Below are 19,631 nucleotides of genomic sequence, written 5' to 3'. Positions count from 1 at the left end.
TGCACCTTCACTGATGCTATGTTCTTTGACCTCAGCTTTCGAACCAACCGGTCTAAAAAAGCCACCGGCTCCACATCATAAGTCAAATTACCGTCCAGCTGTACTGTACTGAAATCCAGAATGTGAGACGGATCCCCGACATACTTTTGGAGCATGGATACATGGAACACTGGATGAACACCTGATAGACTAGGTGCTAAAGCAAGTTCATAAGCCACCTCCCCAAATTTCTTAAGTATCTCAAAAGGCTGAATATACCGAGGGCTCAGCTTGCCCTTTTTCCCGAACCTCAACACACCCTTCATACGTTAAATCTTGAGCAGAACCTTCTCCCCAACCATGTGAACAACATCACGAACCTTTATGTCGGCATAACTCTTCTGTCTAGACTGTGCCATGCGAAGCTTCCTGAATCACTTTGACCTTCTCTAAAGCATCCTAAACCAAGTCAGTACCCAATAGCCTAACCTCACCAGGCTCAAACTAACCCACCGGAGACCAACACCGTCTCCCATATAAAGCTTCATACGGAGCCATCTGAATGCTTGACTGGTAGCTATTATTGTAAGAAAACTCTGTGAGTGGCAGGAATTGATCCCAAGAACCCCTAAAATCAATGACACAAGCGAGTAGCATATCCTCCAATATCTGAATAGTGCATTCGGACTGCCCGTCCGTCTAAGGGTGAAATGTTGTACTCAACTGAACCTGTGTGCCCAATTCTCACTGCACAACCCTCCAAAACTGTGAGGTAAACTGCGTACCCCGATCTGAAATAATGGACACCGGCACACCGTGTAGGCGAACAATCTCGCGAATATAAATCCCAGCTAACCGCTCCGAAGAATAATTAGTACCAACTGGAATAAAATGTGCATACTTGGTCAACCGATCTACTATCACCCAAACAACATCAAACTTTCTCAAAGCCTGTGGGAGTCCAACTACGAAGTCCATCGTAATACGCTCCCACTTCCACTCTGGAATTTCAAGTCTCTGTAGTAATCCGCCCGGTCTCTGGTGCTCGTAATTTACCTGTTGACAATTTAAACACAGAGATACAAACCCAACTATATCTTTCTTCATCCGCCTCCACCAATAGTGTTGTCGCAAATCCTTATACATCTTCGCGATGCCTGGATGAATAGAAAACCGCGAACTGTGAGCTTCCTGGAGAATCAGCTCATGAAAACCCATCTACATTAGGTACACATAGTCTGCCTTGCATCCGTAATACACTGTCATCTCCAATAGTGACTTTCTTGGCATCACCGCATTGAACCGTGTCCTTAAGGACAAGCAGATGTGGATCATCATACTGGCGCTCTCTGATGCGATCATATAAAGAAGACCGAGAAATCACACAGGCCAAAACTCGATTCGGCTCGGAAACATTCAATATAACAAACTGATTAGCCAAGGCCTGAACATCCAAAGCTAAAGGACTCTCTGCTACCGGTAAGTATGCTAAGTTGCCCAAACTCTCTGCCTTATGACTCAAGGTATCGGCCACCACATTGGCCTTTCCGGGATAATAGAGAATGGTGATATCATAATCCTTAACCAACTCCAACCACCTTCGCTATCGCAAGTTAAGATCCTTTTGTTTAAACAAATGTTGTAGACTCTGATGATCAGTATATACCTCACATTGGACACCGTATAAGTAATGCCGCCAAAATTTTAAGGCATGAACAATAGCTACTAACTCACCGTATAAGATCGTGGACTGGATAATTCTTCTCATGTACCTTTAACTGTCTCGACGCATAGGCAATCACCCTACCGTCTTGCATCAGCACTACGTCGAGACCAATACACGACGCGTCACAATACACAGTATAAGACTCTGAACCTATAGGCAACACCAATACTGGAGTTGTAGTCAAAGCTGTCTTGAGCCTCTGAAATCTCTCTTCACATTCATCCGACCACTTGAACGGAGCACCTTCCTGGGTCAATTTAGTCATAGGCGATGCAATAGATGAGAAACCCTCCACAAAACGACAATAATAACCGGCCAAGCCGAGAAAAGTACGAATCTCAGTAACTGAGGATGGTCTGGGCCAATTCTGAACTGCCTCTATTTTCTTCGGATCCACCTGAATTCCTTCACTGGACACTATATGTCCCAACAATGCCACCGAACTAAGCCAGAACTCACACTTAGAGAATTTGGCAAAAAGTTTCTCCTCTCTCAGCCTTTGTAATACAATACCCAAGTGTTGTGCATGTTCCTCCTGGCTACGTGAGTACACCAGAATATCATCAATAAATACCACTACAAATAAATCAAGATATGGCTGGAATACACTATTCATCAAATGCATAAATGTTGCTGGGGCATTGGTTAGTCCAAAAGACATCACAAGAAATTCATAGTGGCCATAAAGAGTTCAGAATGCCGTCTTTAAAATATCCGAATCCCGAATTTTCAACTGGTGATACCCTGATCTCAAATCAATTATGGAGAACACCCTCGCTCCCTGAAGCTGGTCAAATAAGTCATCAATACGCGGCAATGGATATTTATTCTTGATTGTAACTTTGTTCAACTGCCTATAATCAATGCACATCCGCATAGTACCATCTTTCTTTTTCACAAACAAAACTGGTGCACCCCAAGGTGACACATTAGGCCTAATAAACCCTTTTTCAAGGAGTTCCTAAAGTTGCTCTTTCAATTCTTTTAACTCAGCTGGTGCCATATGATACGGAGGAATAGAAATAGGCTGAGTGCCCTGCACCAAGTCAATACCAAAATCAATATCCTTGTTGGGTGGCATACCTGGCAGGTCTGCAGAAAATACATCCGGAAAGTCTCGCATGACCTGTACTGAATCAATAATAGGAGTATCTGCATCAACATCTCTCACAAAGGCCAAATATGACAGGCATCCCTTTCCAACCATACGTTGGGCCTTCAAATAAGAAATTACCCTGCTAGGAACAAAATCTAGAGAACCTCTCCATTCAACCTTTGGCAACCCCGGAATCGTCAATGTCACGATGTTTTTTGCATGACATGGAGACAACCAATCCATACCTAGGATTACATCGAAATCAACCATACCGAGTAATAAGAGATCGAATCTAGTCTCCAGTTCCCCAATAGTTACCACACATGACCGATACACACGATCCACAATAATAATATCGCCCACCAGTGTAGATACACAAACAGGTGAAACTAAGGATTCACAGGGCATATCCAGATAATGAGCAAAATACGATGATATATATGAATAAGTGGAACCAGGGTCAAATAATAGAGAAGCCTCCCTGTGGCACTCTGAAACAATACATGTGATTACTGCGTCTGAGGCAACAATATCTGGCCTGGCAGGAAAAGCATAGAATCGATCCTGCCCGCCACCTGACCGGCCTCCCCCTCTTGGGCGACCCCTAGCTGCCTGACCCCCACCGCGAGCTAGATGGGCGGGTGGTGTAACTGCTGGTACTGGTGCCATTGGTCGAAAACTCTACTATGGAGCCCCACTCAATAGCCTAGGAAAATCTCTCTTGAAATGACCCAATTCTCCGCACTCGAAACAGCCCCTCCTCTGACGGAACTGCTACTCCTAATAACCCGAAGAATTACATGTAGAAGCCTGAGCAGATGAGGTATGATGAGAACTATGCGCTGGTAGTGCACTGAATGAAGACTGGCCTGAGTGAGCACTGTAAGAACCGTGGCTAGCTGATGAACCACAATGAGCTGGACAACCCGCATGAGTGTTCCTGTAAGAACAACCCCTACCGCGGTAAAACTGACCCCCTGAAGGAACACCGCTAAAATCACCGGAACTACGAGGCCTCTTAGCCTCCCTCCCAACCCGCTCCTGGCTGCGAACCATCTCAATCTGACGAGCAATGTCAACAACCTCGTCGAAAGTAGCACCAGACATTCTCTCTTTAGTCATGAGTAATCGCAACTGAAAAGTGAGGCCATCTATGAACCTCCTGATATTTTCCCTATCTGTAGGAATCAACCAGATAGCATGACGGGCCAATTTTGAATATATCATCTCATACTGTGTCACGGACATATTGCCCTGACAAAGCTGCTCGAACTGCCTACGCAGCTCCTCTCTACAGGACTGAGGCACAAACTTCTCCAAGAATAGATCGGAGAACTGCTCCCACCACCTGAAGGCAGCCCCAGAAAATTGAAAAGTAGTGAATGAGACCCCACTGGTCTCTAGAATACCCATTATCCGAAGCATACGCTGACACTTATCCAGAAAACCCTGGGCATCCTCTGACTCAGCACCGCTAAAAGGTGGAGGTCGAAACCTCTCAAATCTCTCAAGTCTCCTCTGCTCATCATCTGCCATAACAGGAACTACTGGGGCCTGAGCGGCTACAACCGGCTGAGCTGGTAGTGCCCTCGGTATCTGAAGTCCATGTACTACCTGGTCTGGAGTACATGCAACAAGGGTATGAGTACCTCCCCCAGGCTGAGAAGTGGTAGGTGCGGCCTGAGCCGAAACCACCTGAGCCAGACCAGTGCAGGCTGTCAATATCTGGGCCAAAGTCTCCTGAAGGCCTGGAATCTCAATAGGCACAACTGGTGCCTGAGCTGATTCTGTCGGCTTAGCTATATTCGGAATCTGCTCCTGAGCTAGAGCAACTGGTGGTACTACATGCGCTGGTCCAACTGTGGTATGAGCTACACCTTGACCTCGGCCCCGGCCTCTCGTGGCCCTAACTGGCGGCACTAGTGGATGACCATCCAATCTGGTAGTATGTGTCCTCACCATCTGTAAGAAAATAGAATAGCAGAAATTTAGTTTCCAGAATCAACAAATTTGCACGACAGAATACAAGAAAGTTAAATTTTCCTAAGGGTTCTGCAGCCTCTCGAAGATAAGTACAGACGTCTCCATACCAATCCGCAAGACTCTACTAAACCTACTCATAACTCGTGAGACCTATGTAACCTAGACTCTGATACCAACTTGTCACGACCCAAAATCCCAACCTGTCGTGATGGCGCCTATCTCGATACTAGGCAAGCTGAAATTTCAATAAACCAAAACTTCTCTTTAAGGTTGAAAATATAATATTTAAATACAATACAAACACTCCCCAAAACCTGGTGTCACTGAGTACATGAGCATCTAATATGAATACAAGTCTGGAAAATATAGTCTATAATAGTCTGAGACCAAATACGGTAAACAAAGAGATAGAGAAGGAGAGACAAGGTCTGCGGAACACGGTAGCTACCTCAAAATCTCCTGAAAATCAACTGCGCGAAAGGATCAACACCCGCTATGTCCGGGAACACCTGGATCTGCACACGAAGTGCAGGGTGTAGTATGAGTACAACCAACTCAGCAAGTAACATTAATAAATAAGGAACTGAAGATAGAAACGAGCTACGCAGTTATGGTTCATTTCCAGTAATCCCAGCAAAGAATAGACATGCTATCAAATATGGCATTTTAATTTCAAATCAATTTTTTTTATACAGTTCCTGTTCATAAAATCCGTATATCAACAATCTTTCAGAGATTTCACAACAATGACAGATAGCAACTAAGTGCAACAACAAATGGAAATCAAGTACAACCTCTCAGGACAACAATCACTTACTGGGCTCCCAACCCTCATCACTCACTCAATGGGTACCCGCACTCAATGGGGGTGTACAGACTCCGGAGGGGCTCTTATAGCCCAAGCGCTATAATCTGCACGGACAACTCACGTGCTATAATATAAATATCTGGATCCGCATGGCCAACTCACGTGTTGCACGGCCAACTCACGTGCTATAGTATAATATAAGGATCCGCACGGCCAACTCACGTGATGTAGTATAATAAAAGGATCTACACGGCCAACTCACGTGTTATAGTATAATATAAGGATACGCACGGCCAACTCGCGTGCTGCACGGACAACTCACGTGCTATAGTATCAATATCTCACAATCAGGCCCTTGGCCTCACTCAGTCATAAATCTCTCCAGTCTCTCGGGCTCTCAATAATCACGAAATCAGCCCAAACAACAATGATATGATGTATCAATAATAATAACAGAGACTGAGATAAAATGTGCAAGTAAAAACTGAGACTGAGTACATATAGCATTTAGCAGGAAATTCAACAAGTACGCGACCTCTGTGGGTCCCAACAGTACTATCACATAGCCTAAGCATGATTTCTAACATGATTTACAGTCAAATTTATCAACACATAGAGAGCATATAGCTAACAACAAATTATTCAACTTTACAATTTCCCGGGACGGACCAAGTCACAATCCTCTCGGTGCACGCTCACACGCCCGTCACCTAGCATGTGCGTCACCTCCAAAATAATCGCATGATACCAAAATCTATGGTTTCATGCCCTCAGGACCAGATTTAAAACTGTTACTTACTTCAAGCCGTGAAATTCTTATTCTGCAACGTCCTTTCCTCGTGAATTGGTCTCCAAACGCCTCGAATCTGGTCATAAATAATTCGTTTCAGTCAATAAAATTCATTGGAATTAATTCCATAAGAAAATAATAATTTTCCATAAAAATCCAAAAATTAGCTCAAATATCGCCCGTGGGACCCACGTCTCGGAACCCGACAAAAGTTACAAAATCCGAAAGCCCATTCAACCACGAGTCTACTCATACCAATTTTACCAAAATCCGACCTCAACTCAACCCTCAAATCTACAAATCTTATTTCCAAATTTCTAAGTTCCAATCTCCGATTTACACATAAAAATCATGTAATCTAGTCGGATTATTCGATGATAATTCAATATTGTGGAGTAGAAATGATCACAAGGGACTTACCTCAAGTTTTCCTTGAAAATATATACAAAATCGCATCTCCTCAAGCTCCAATTTGCCAAAAATGGCGAATGGGACGAAGTCCCTGTTTTTATAATTCTGCCCAGACTGCCTCGATCTTGGCCTTCGATCGAGGTCCTCGATCCTGGGTCTCGATCCTGGGCCTCGATTCTGTCCCTCGATCCTGGCCCTCGGTCATGGCTCTCGACCCTGGTCTCGACCCTGCCTTCGATCGTGGCCTTCGACCCTGGGCTCGATCGTGGCTTCGAGCCTGATCCTCAACCCTGCCTTCGATCGTGGCCCTCGACCCTGGGCTCGATCGTGGCTTCGAGCCTGATCCTCGACCCTGCCTTCGATCGTGGACCTCGACCCTGGGCTCGATCGTCCTTGATTCTGGGCTCGATTTATTTGGGCTCGATTCTGGGCTCGATCTTGGCAGAAGAAATTTCCAATAGAAGGAAATTGCAGCAGCTGTTGTAGTTCAATTTTTGATCCGTTAACCATCCGAAACTCACCCGAGGCCCTCGGGACCTCAACCAAATATACCAACAAGTCCTAAAACATCATACGAACTTAGTCGAATCCTCAAATCACCTCAAACAACGCTAAAACCATGAATTACGCCCCAATTCAAGCCTATTGAACTTTGAAACTTTCCATTTCTACAAACAACGCCGAAACCTATCAAATCACGTCCGATTGACCTCAAATTTTTCACACCAGTCATAAATGATATAACAGACCTATTAAAATTTTCAGAATCAGATTTCGACCCCGATATCAAAAAGTCAACCCCCCGGTCAAACTTTCCAAAAATTCAACTTTCGGCATTTCAAGCCTAATTCCTCTACGGACCTCCAAAAAATTTTCTGGACACGCTTCTAAGTCTAAAATCACCATACGAAACTATTGGAATCATCAAAATTCAAATCCGATGTCATTTACACATAGGTCCATATCCGGTCCACTTTTCTAACTTAAATATTTTAATTATGAGACTAAGTGTCTCATTTCATTCCGAATTCCTTCCGGACCCGAACCAACTAACTCGATACATCATAAATCAACTGCAAGGCATAAATTGAGCAATAAATGGGGGAACAGAGTTATAATATTCAAAACGATCGGCCGGGTCATTACAAAATAATTCTTTCAATCCATGCATCTAATGCAATAAATAATTTTAACATATTCTCGAACTATAAGTCTCTTGGTTGTCAGGTCGCTCTTTATAAACAAGAAATAAATAAAAATATTTATTTTGATGGATAGCTTTACAATAAAATATCTTATATTTTATTATTTAAGAACTCAATTTTTAGTAGGAGAGAATTGTTATTAGAACAACTTTTAATAACATGTATGATCAAATCTTTTATAGTACATGAATTTAGTTCAAGTTGTCTACATGCTTAGTCCTAAATTAATTTACATCACATGTAATAAATAATTCAAAATTATGTAATGAACAAGCACGTGACATAAAAACGAAATTCAACATTCTTCTAACATGTTTATATTATATATCATATAAAAATAATTCATGCCAGAATATTATTATTAATTAACATCTCATGAACTAATAACAAATAAAATAACAGTAGAATCCAATAACCTATTATAGATTACAGTCGTATCAAATACAAAATTTTAAATTCAAGTTATAAACTATCTCAATAGTTTAACTTATATGAATACATATTTATTCACAATAAAATAATATCAATCCATATGTATTAAAACAATTTGACTATTGCACATGAAAAAGTATTATGGTTTGAACTCTTCAAATATAATCTTAAAATATTTCGTAAATAAATTTTAAACACGAGAAACCATGGCTCTGATACCACTGTAGGATTGCATATAGATGTTCGTAACATGCAGCGGAAGACAATAACAATCCTAGGAAGATCTTTTCGTGTTTAATATTTATTTACATGTTAAAGATCGGATCTGATACGTACCTGGTGGAGAGAGTCTTGTTTCAAAAATTCTTCGATAGTGCGAAGACTCTATGCATATCCACACCGAGACCGATCCATGCTATAAACTCTTTGATCAATGAAACACGCGAACAAATTGAATGAAAACTTGTTTTGAAATTTTTCTCAAAAATCTCAACTCAACGGTAGAAAATCAAGAAACACTTTTCTTGTAATTGTATTTTCTCTCTTGGCTTTGTATTGTATTCTTACTTTCACAAAGTGGTTTTTCTTCTCAAGCATTAATGCGGCAAATTTTCTTCATCACCCTTTATATAGCATCACCTATAAACTCTTTTCCTATTTGGTTGAGGTAATGATTTACTTAGGGTAAAAGTTTATTCTAAAATAAACTTATGAAATTTTCCATTGGATAAACCTATGTACCATTCCTAATGGGATACGTGCGCCGTCTTCAGCTTGTCCTTTGGGGACGTTCCAATTCAATTCCAAATTTGATTGGATTATAAGAATTAGCTAATATTTTATACTAAAAAATATCAATCCCATACTTAATGGGTTTGAACTAATCTCACGTCCATTTTTGGACTTTTTTGTCCGTCCAATTCTAAATTGGATTTCCAAATAATATATTATATACATACCTTATATAAATAAATATTAATTATATGTATATATATCACATATATATTTCAATCAAGAGATAATTTAATTTTCTATTCCAAATAGAAAACTTCAATTTGTTCACAATATTAATTATATTCTCTGTGCTAGCAAAGAACATAATAATATTTCATTTGAACTAATAATTTAATTTATTTGACTCATCAAATTCTTTAATTTAATTATCAAACAATCAAATAATTTATCCTTTAGCAAAGATCAGAACATTCGTTAGTGTGCGACCCCATATGTTCAATACTAAGCCGATAGTAAATTGATCATATCAGTATACTAATCAAGGGTGGCGTCTAGCAACACTCCTTAATGACCGGATAGCATGAAGTATACAATTTATTCTCAAGAACGGTAGAAGAGTAATGTAGTATTTTCTTCTGTCCTTATAGCTCTGGGTCACCCTAGGATATAGTTCAACTGTCAAATCCTAATAGGCGACCAACTATGTGTTCATGTCAAATATAATCGACCATTGAATGACCTAAGAAATTCTTTTCTTATTTCATTCAATTGCCCTGACCAAGGTCTTAATTTGATCGTTTATAATTCATGACAACATGGAGCTTAAACTCATTACCAAGAGTCAATAGATTCAATCTTGATCAATCACAAATTCTATAAGTATTTAATCATACCCAATATCCTTTCAACTATCACCCTAGGGCCATAGGTGTCTAGTATCAAAATACAATAAATAACTTGTCAATTACTATGACGATCTCAGGTCAAAGGAAACTCTTACATCACATTCTTCAAGAGATTATCCTATTGACAGTTTATAGTAATTCTAACCATTAAGAATTATCCAATGAGTCGGTTCAATGATCATATCTCTATATGCATCATCTATCTATGTGATTTAGTTTATGAGATCAACTAATCTTTATCCAATAAAGACGATTACATAACTATTGATCTAACCAGATTACTAATATCAAAATTAATAATCCTATGATCAAGAACAAATTTAGATTAAATTATAAGAAATTTTACCCTTATTATCATGATCTCCATCATGATGACAAGTCTCAAAATTTAATCAAGTACCTTATCAAGTTAATTAAATAATTAATAATAACAATGATAAAAGAATATCAAATGCCATATATATTTTATACCAAATAACGTTCATAAAAATATGTTCAAATCATCAAATGTGAGAATGGATCTAGGGCATATCAACTATATCCCCAACAATATGGTCCCTCATTGTATCAGGATCAATTTGCTTCATATAGAAGGTTATGCATTCAGTTTGGATCTTCGACAGATGTATGCCGTTAATGAAATTAACTCGATCACAGCCATTATTCTATCAGATGGTGTTTTTCTCCTCCATTTTACTGATAATAATTTGTTGAAAGAGAGCACTTCGCTTTTGCGCTAAGCCAGTATGTCAATGCTGCAATATCTTAGCACAAGACCCTCAATAACTGACTTGGGTATGCTTGCCCAGACATGACAAAATAATACTAACATCAACAACAGTTTCAATTAGTGCTAAGCTTCTCAAACATTCATTTTGGTATTTTTATTTACTCAGTCACTACAGGTTCGGTAAAGTGTGTATTAGTTTAGTTCTACAATGTATATGCACACATAATTGTTTTCCCCCTTCAGAGCATATAGAAAAGGCCGGAAAAAGTATTATTCATTGGTCCAAAAAGAACTACACTATATTAGTTTTTTAGAAAGCCAACTAGTCTTTTCTTTCGACTATGAACTTCAAACATCTTTAAATATTTTTAACAATTAAATGTTGTGATTATATTGTTCTTTACTGTAATGATACGGCCGGTCGTTTTGATTATTATCGCTCCGTTTAGTGGCTTAAGGTCTCGAGCAACTCCGTATTATGTGTTATGATGTGCGCGCGTAGTCGAGTTCGGACTTCGGATGATTCGGGATTTGATGTGGAAGAGGGATTCATGTTTTAGAAGCTTAAGCGGTAAGAGTTGACCAAAATTTGACTTTTGTGTAGACTACTCCAAAATAGTATTTTGATGATTCCAATAGCATCGCATGGTGATTTTGGACTTAGGCATGCGTCCGAATTTGTATTTAGAGGTCCGTAGAGTAATTTGAAGCATTTCGACAAAAAATTGAAAGTTGAAGTTTTTTGGAAGGTTGAAAGGTTTGACCGAAAGTTGATCTTGGTGATATCGGATCGGAATGCAATTTAGAGAGTTTGATTAGTTCCGTTATGTCAATTGGGACTTGCATGCAAAATTTGATGTCATTCCGGGTTGATTTGATGTGTTTCAGCACGAATTTTGAAAGTTGGAAGATTTGAAAGTTTATAAGTTCGATTCGTGGTGTGATTCGTAGTTTCGGTGTTGTTTGACGTGATTTAAGGCCTCGAGTAGGTCTGTGTGGTGTTATAGAACTTGTTGGTATTTCTAGACGGGGTCCCGGGGCCCCCAGGTGTGTTTCGGACGAGTTCCAGATGATTTTATTGCTTGTGACCAGGTCTGCTTCTGGTGTATCCGCATCTTTGGATGTTTGATCGCAGATGCGGAGCCGCTTCTGCGAGGTTCTTGGTCGCTTATGCGATGTTGGTGCAGGTCCTGTCGTGTCGCTTCTGCGGAGAGGGGAGCGCAGATGCGAGATCGCATCTGCGGAAGGTTGATCGCAAATGCGCGATATGTGTTCTAGGTGGTCGTCCACTTCTGCGGCATTTGTCACGCTATTGCGCAATCGTAGATGCGATTATTGGGCCGCAGGTGCGAGTTATGGGCTTTCAAGTGAAGACCGCAGGTGCGGTGTTTTCTCGCAAAAGCGAAGCCGCAGACACGACATTTTTGTGCGCAAATGCGAAGAGCCCTGGGCAGAATCATATATTCAAGGGTTTGGCATTGTTTTGTTCATTTTTGAGTTTGAAGCCTTGATTTTGAGCGTCTTTGGAGAGATTCTTCACGAGTTTGATTTTGGTAAGTGTTCTCTACCCGAATCTTGTTATATTTCATGAATCCATTGCTATTTTCATCATTTAATTAGTGAATTATGTTGGAAATTTGGGGAAACTTTGTAGAAACCTTACAAAATGTAAGATAATGATTTGAAGGACGAATTGATGTCGGAAATGGATAATTTTGGTATGGTTGAACTCGTACCGGAATGGGTGTTCGGGTTTTGTAAATTTTATCGGAAGGGGGGGGGTGACCTTTGGGTTGACCTTTTAGTTTTTATTAAAGATCGAAGCTTTATTATCTGGAATTGTTTTCTATGAGTTTTATTTATGGATTGAAGTTATTTTGGCTAGATTTGAGCCGTCCGGAGGATGTTTCACTTGAGAGGGCCATTTTAGAGTATCGACCTAGCTTCTTTGAGGAAAGTATCTTGCCTAACTTTGTGTGGGGGAACTACCCCTTAGGATTAGAGTCTTTAGTGTTAATTGTGTCATGTGAAGTCCGTGTACGTGAGGTGACGAGTATGTGCTCTGGCTTATTTGTGGAAAGATGACCTTTTAGGGCTCTTAGGTTCTTATGTTTATTAGATATGAAGTTATTTTGTTATGTTAAGTTCCCCATTTACTAGTTTCACTTCTACGTGTTTTAATTGAGATTAATTGCCTCATGTTCCACTCTTATTGCCTATTGGACTCTTGTGTGCCTTAACTGAAGTTATTGCCTCTTCGATTGCCATGCTATCCTCTCCTAATTGCTTATCCTTAATTGAAATTATTATTATCTATTCTATAATTGTCTATCCTTATTTGAGGTTATGATTATATTTTCTGCTACTTATCCTTAATTGAATTTTGTTATATCTCTTCGTAATTGCTCAATCCTAAATGAAGTTTAGTCATCCTTTATCGTAGTTGTCTCATCCTTATTTGGAATTATTGACTCATGTTATCTCCCTTGTTGTCGAATTGTACTTTTGTGGAATTATTTGTTACATATTATATCTCCCTTGTTAAGCTATTCTTGTTGAGACTAGTATTCCCTATTGTGTTTATTCTTTGTGAGCTTGTTCTACCGCTTCCTTGTGATCCAAAGCTCTTGAGTTGATTTACTTGCCGTATTCTCGTGTTATTGTTATTGTTGTTATTGTTGTTGTACTCAGTTTGTTGAGCTGAGGGTTATGCGCGGTTGTGGTATTGACACTATTTAGAGAAAATATTGTGAAATATGGGCACATGTTGTGAAAGTCATTCTATTGTGATGTTGTATTTTTGGCACGTGATATTGTTGGGAGGTTTTGTTCGGGTGTTTGCACGATGTTTCTGCCATGTCATTGTTACTATTGATGATGCACATGCGACGTGACAAGGCGGGCTATATCTGTGTGTTTGCGCATATGGAGAGACAAGGTGGAACAATTATTTGTGCATGTGGCGAGACAAGGCGGGCATTTACTTATTTATTGTGCACATGGCGAGACAAGGTGGGATATGTCGCGGATTGATTTGTGATGACTTGATATGGCCTAAGGGCATTGTTGTTGTTGTTATTATTATTTGTGTAGTGGCGTGCCTAACTTGTGTGATTTTTACCTTGTGCAAATTGTGGGGATCGTTTCTTATGTGCCGTTTATTTCCTCTACTCTTACTCTTTGGCCTGAACTGTGATAGAACACTTGCACAAGCATAAACGTAATTAATCACACCTATCATTTTAAGAAGGTGGATCCTGAGGTTATTGATCATTCATACATACCCTCGCCTACTTGCCTTCTATGTGATAATTATTCTATAGGTACGTGCGTCGTCCATGAAATTACCAGTTGTAATGAGGGTACAAGCTGCCAAGTGATTAGGGTTCACGAATTGGGATCCGTGAATTGTGAACATTTTTGAGTTTTGGTACCTCGTGGGGATTATTAGATAAATCTGGTGTGAAAGAGGTTATTCTTATCGAGTTGCTACTTGTCTTTCCTTTATTTGTTTTTCACCAGATTTAAACTATGTCCAGCCTACTCTACTGTGTTATTACTTGTGGTGTCCAGCTGCTAATTGTTGCTTCTTTTTCCTATTGCAAGCACCGTATTATTATTATCATTATGCGTAGTTCTGTCGAGATATCATACTCTATTAGTTCTATACCTATACTTGTACAGGTTATCCAGTCCAGTAGGTGTCTTGACTGTCCCTCGTCACTACTCCACTGAGGTTAGTCTTGATACTTACTGGGTACCGCTGTGGTGTACTCATACTACACTTCTGCATTTTTTTGTGCAGATCAAGGTAATTCGGAGTCAGTCGATCGCTAGCTAGTTGTACGGATCTTGATGTGAAGACTCAAGGTAAACTTGTTGCTGCGTTCACAAGCCTCGGAGTCACCTTCTGTTATTGTACTTGCATTGTTTCATCTCTATTTTGAAACATTTGTATTTAGATGTTTTTGTAGCAAAGTCAGTAGAGCTTATGACTTGTGCTACCGGTTGTAGGAATTGTAATTGAATATAAGATTTTTATCCCATATTTTTCGTTGATGGTTGATTTCTTTTATTAATCTATTAAGTGTTAGGCTTACCTAGTCTTAGAGACTAGGTGTCGTCATGACATCCTATGGAGGGAAACTGGGGTCGTAACAAGTTGGTATCAGAGCTCTAGGTTCATAGGTGCTACGAGTCATAAGCGAGTTTAGTAGAGTCTTGCGGATTAGTACAGAGACTTTGTACTTATCTTCGAGAGGCTACGAAAATATTAGGACAGTTTCACTTCTTTATTTCCTAACGTGCGAATTTATTGATCTATGAGTTTGAGGTTTTATCATTCTATTCTCTCACAGATGGTGAGGACATGAGCTGCAGTTACTGATGACGCTCCACCCGGAGCAGGTGTCACTAGGGAAAAGACAGAGGCAGAGGCCGAAGAGGAGCACGTGCCGCAGCTAGGGTGCCTACCAGAGCAGCAGTTGAGGAGCCGCCAGTAGCTCTAATTGGGGGACAGGTACCGGATGCGCATGCTGTTACCCTCAGACTTCGGGAGAATTTAGCACAGTTCCTGAGCATGTTCGGTACATTGGCTCAGGCAGGGTTAATTCCGGTTGCGCCTGCTACTTCATAGACCAAGGGAGGGACTTAGACTTCCACCGCCCGTACTCCAGAGCAGTGAGTCCATATTGTCAGGTTCCAGATGTCATGGCGACTCAACTTGTGGTCCCAGTTTAGCCCATGGTTAGGGCCGCAACATCTGAGGAAGAACAACTTAGACTTGCAGGTACCCATGGGTCTCAGAGTACCCGTACCACACAGTTTCCACAGCCACGTCAGCACAGAGATTGCTTTGAGTATGGAGATACCGGCCACATGGTGAGAGATTGTCCCAAACATCGGATAGATGTGTCACAACAAGGTATTCAGGCTATGAGTTTGGTTCCAGCTGCCGATATCCATGCACCGCTGGCTTGGGGTACATGTCAGGTGAGTAGAGGACGCCTAAGAGGGGAAGGCCCGGCCCGTTGATGTGTTTCCTACAGTATGCATAAGGCCGTTGCACCAGATGATGTCGTTCAAGTATGGTTTTGATTTGTCATAGAGGAGCATCATTCGTATTTTGTTTCGGTTCTTCTTATCGAGATGAGTCCTCTTATCTTGCTTCACATGTGAGTGAGTTTCGTGACTTAGTACTTTGCTTATGGGTTTATCCCTGCTGGGAGATTCTATAGTGGTAGCCTGTGTCTACCATTTTATTTTTATTCATTATTGAGAGTTATGAGATTTTGAGTGACTTTCTATTCCTCATTTTGGTAGTTTTGATGTGATTTTTGGGTGTAGGAGTGCAGTATGTGTTGTGATTTTGTTGGCGGAATTGAATTAGTGGAAGGTTTCGGTTGGTATGATGTGTATGCTACTTGCGATTCAGAGTTGAGGGTGAGACCCTCGCGGTGTCAGGTGTTTCGAGGTGTTTTAACCAGGCTGTGTGCCGCAGTGGAGTTATATTAGGATGAGATCCTTGTGATTTGTTCATATACTTTGATTCTTCCTTGTTAAATTGATTCGTAGAATGGTACTGATATGGAGTTGTGTCTGTCGGGCTTGTTTGATAATTCTCGTACGTGCTCCTCCTTGCATATTTAGCCGTATTTGTGCTGTGCTTATTGAATTTTAGCTTGCGAGGTGTGTGCCCCGGTGGTGTTAGAGGTGACTTGTTTATTCGGGGTGAATAGTTAGGAGGTCTTCATGTTTCTTGCATCGTTGTCAGTGTTGTGGAGGTTTGAAATAGGGTTCTAACAGATATGAGGCTAATTATCGGTGCTGGATTTGATTACGGGCATCTGATAAGTGGGGATTTTGACTACTTATTAGTACTTTTTAGCTTTTGTTTTAGTCCAAAAGCATTTAATTGTGTTCCCGAAAATTAATGAAATGTGCTTTATTGCAGGAATATTGGAAGATGAACTCCCAAGATGAAATCCAACTCAAGAAGGAGTAATTTGAACTCAAAGACATAAAAGGCACAGAAACTCAGAAGTGCGGACCGCAAAATACCATCTGCAGCCGCAGGTTGTGAAGGAAAAACCATCAGAGTTTGGTGCAAAGTGCGGTCCGCAGATGAATTGTGCAGCCGCAAAAGCTAGGCCATGAGCAAAGTTCAGAGAAGATGCATTTCAGGTCCCCTAGAAGTGTGAGAGTTATGCGGCCGCAATTACAATTATGTGGACCGCAGAAGAGCAAGATGTGGCCGCAGTTACAATTGTGTGGACCATAGAAAGAGTGCATTGCAGCTGCAAACCAGAATTTCTTAAGCTGAAGAAAAGTGCGGACCACACATGGAATTGTGCGGCCGTAGAACCTCCCGAAGGGTATTTTTGTCCGAAATTTTCAGCCATGTATAAATAGGCGAGTTTCACATTTTTAGGTCAACTTTTGACATCAGCTGCTACAGTAGCCGTTTCCTTTTACTCTTTTTAGTAGTTTTTCATATTTCGAGTTATTTGAACATAGATTTTATCATTTTAATTAGCAATATGAGTTTAATTATCATTTCTTCTTCTTTTTCTTCCATTTCAAGCATGAGTAGCTAGAGTTTTACTAGGGTTGTGACCCAACCCTAGTGTGTAAACTTAATGGGTGTTTAATTTAATGATTGTTTATGGTTGGGTGTTTATTATTTAGCCTTGTTCTTGCTTTTATTTGTGGAATTAATTGTTGCAAATATTAGTTCATGCCTATTTGACTTGGTCTTTACTTGAGAAAGAGAGACTTTAGTCTAGGAAAACTTGGCTAACAAGAAATTGGGTCAATCGAGAGATTGACAATCCCAATTAAAGGGTTGAACCTAGATATAGTAACAACCCGACTTGAGCTTTTTTATCAACCATTTTTTTCAATACCTATTTGGATTTGAGAAAGACAAATCGGGCAAAATCACTCTATGACCGAGAGGTATTGAGTGGGTAATTGAGTGTTGATAGCTATAATACACCTCGGCCAATAAAACAAGCATTAAAGTTTATATCCATTTAGGCAAACACCTAGGTGAAGGTCATAGCCCTATGCCTTTTTATAACATTTGAAAAATAACAAAAACAATTTCCTAGTTTTATTTACTAATTGCAATCGTAGTTTAATTTAGACTTTAAAATACCCCAATTTTGTGGAAGTGCAAATTTAGATATACAAACTCACGCGCTATGATATACACTACTAACTCCCATACATGTAGCTCCCTGTGGATTTCGACCCCGACTCTTGTTGGGTATTATTATTGCATCGACCATTTTCATAACCTCGAATTGAGGTGTGAACTTGGACGAGATCAATTTTTGGCGCCGTTGTCGGGGAGCTAAAAGCGGTGTTAGCTATATATTTAGGTGTGTTTTTGGGATATCTTCTTTTCCTTCCTTGTTACTAATGAGTTGAGAAATTCTAGGTGCAATCATGGCAAACAATGAGCTCGAAAACTTACCTTTGGGGGATGTGGACGTTCAGGATGATCAAATGGATGAGGTCCCTATTGAACCTCAAACCAATAGACGAGGTTGACCGCCTCATGACAATGTGCCCGTTCCACCCCCACCTCCACCACGAGCGGCTCCACACTGGGTGTTGCCGAATGAAGGGTATGCAAGTTCTATAGTCCCTCCCCGTATTAGGACGGTAAACTTCCAAATCACCAACGTGATGCTCACTTTGCTCGAGAAACGAGGGTTCTTCACCGATGCACCGGGTCAAAATACATATAAACAAGTGTCTTCGAGGATGCTTTGAGGCTAAGGATTTTTCCCTTCTCTCTACGGGGGAAAGCTTTAGATTGGTTGGAACGCTTGCCAATTTATTCCATTCATACTTGGGATGAACTAGCAGAAAATTTTATTTCTAAGTACTTCTCTCCTGGGCACATGGCTATTTTTCGGGATGAAATTCTAGCATTCAAGCAAGAGCCCAATGAACCACTACACGAGATATGGGAAAGGTATAGAACAATGGTGAAAGAGTGCCCCAACAACGATATGACAAAGAACATGATTCAACAAACTTTCTATGGGGGGATCAATACAACCAACCAATGTGCAGTGAATCAACTTGCCGGTGGGAACTTCATGACTACGCCTTATGCGGAGGCGTGTGATATCTTGGATGAGATGGCGGATATTTCTTCAGTGTGGAAATCTCGGGCTAATGTTCCACAAGGTGACCCCAATGTTATTCACCTTCACAAAGAGTTTCATGATCATGGACAATCTATGGTCGAGTTGACTACCACCATGAACCAATTGGTAAAGGCTCAACTTCAACAAGTGCAAAACCCGAGGCAAGTCAATGCAATGGAGGGAGTAAATATGATGGTGAACAAGCGAAGAACAAGAAGTCCACAAGTGTAACAAAGGGTGGACAATTTTGTGCAAGATGATAGTGGATTTGATCAAGATGAATCTTACAATGACCAAGAAGAGGAGGTCCAATATGTGAACAACTTTCAAGGGCAAGGAAATAACTACCAAGTCCCTAGCCAACAACAATGGAGACCTCAAAATAATCAAGGCAGTTGGAATTCTCACAACCAAGGTAATTGGAGTGGTAGAAACAATCAAAGTAATTGGAATAGCAACAACAGTCAAGGCAATTGGAGTGGAAGCAATAATCAAGGGAATTGGCATAACAGCAATAACCAAGGCAATAGGGGAGGCACCAATCAAGGCGGGTGGAATAACAATCAAGGAAATCGGGGGTCGGGTTTTCAAAGGACCTCGATGTATCAACAACCGAGCAATCCACCTCTTTATCCTTCCCAAGGACCTAGTTCTTCCAACAATAAA

At 40.5% G+C, this 19,631-nt stretch overlaps 1 protein-coding gene across 1 annotated transcript; it reads right to left on the bottom strand.

The window, feature by feature from the left end:
• Positions 1 to 3,499: 3,499 nt before the first annotated feature.
• Positions 3,500 to 4,337, bottom strand: LOC138895349 (uncharacterized). The gene is made up of 2 exons (XM_070180029.1): positions 3,837 to 4,337; positions 3,500 to 3,718 (listed from the first exon to the last, which is right to left on the bottom strand). Exons 1-2 carry the CDS (start codon positions 4,335 to 4,337, stop codon positions 3,500 to 3,502), a joined length of 720 nt encoding a protein of 239 aa, XP_070036130.1.
• Between the last annotated feature and the right edge of the window lie 15,294 nt (positions 4,338 to 19,631).

Source organism: Nicotiana tomentosiformis, chromosome 7, assembly GCF_000390325.3.
Source record: "Nicotiana tomentosiformis chromosome 7, ASM39032v3, whole genome shotgun sequence".
NCBI lineage: Eukaryota > Viridiplantae > Streptophyta > Magnoliopsida > Solanales > Solanaceae > Nicotiana > Nicotiana tomentosiformis.
The sequence above is the reverse complement of the archived record's forward strand: the minus strand, read 5'-3'. Positions and strand labels throughout refer to the sequence as shown.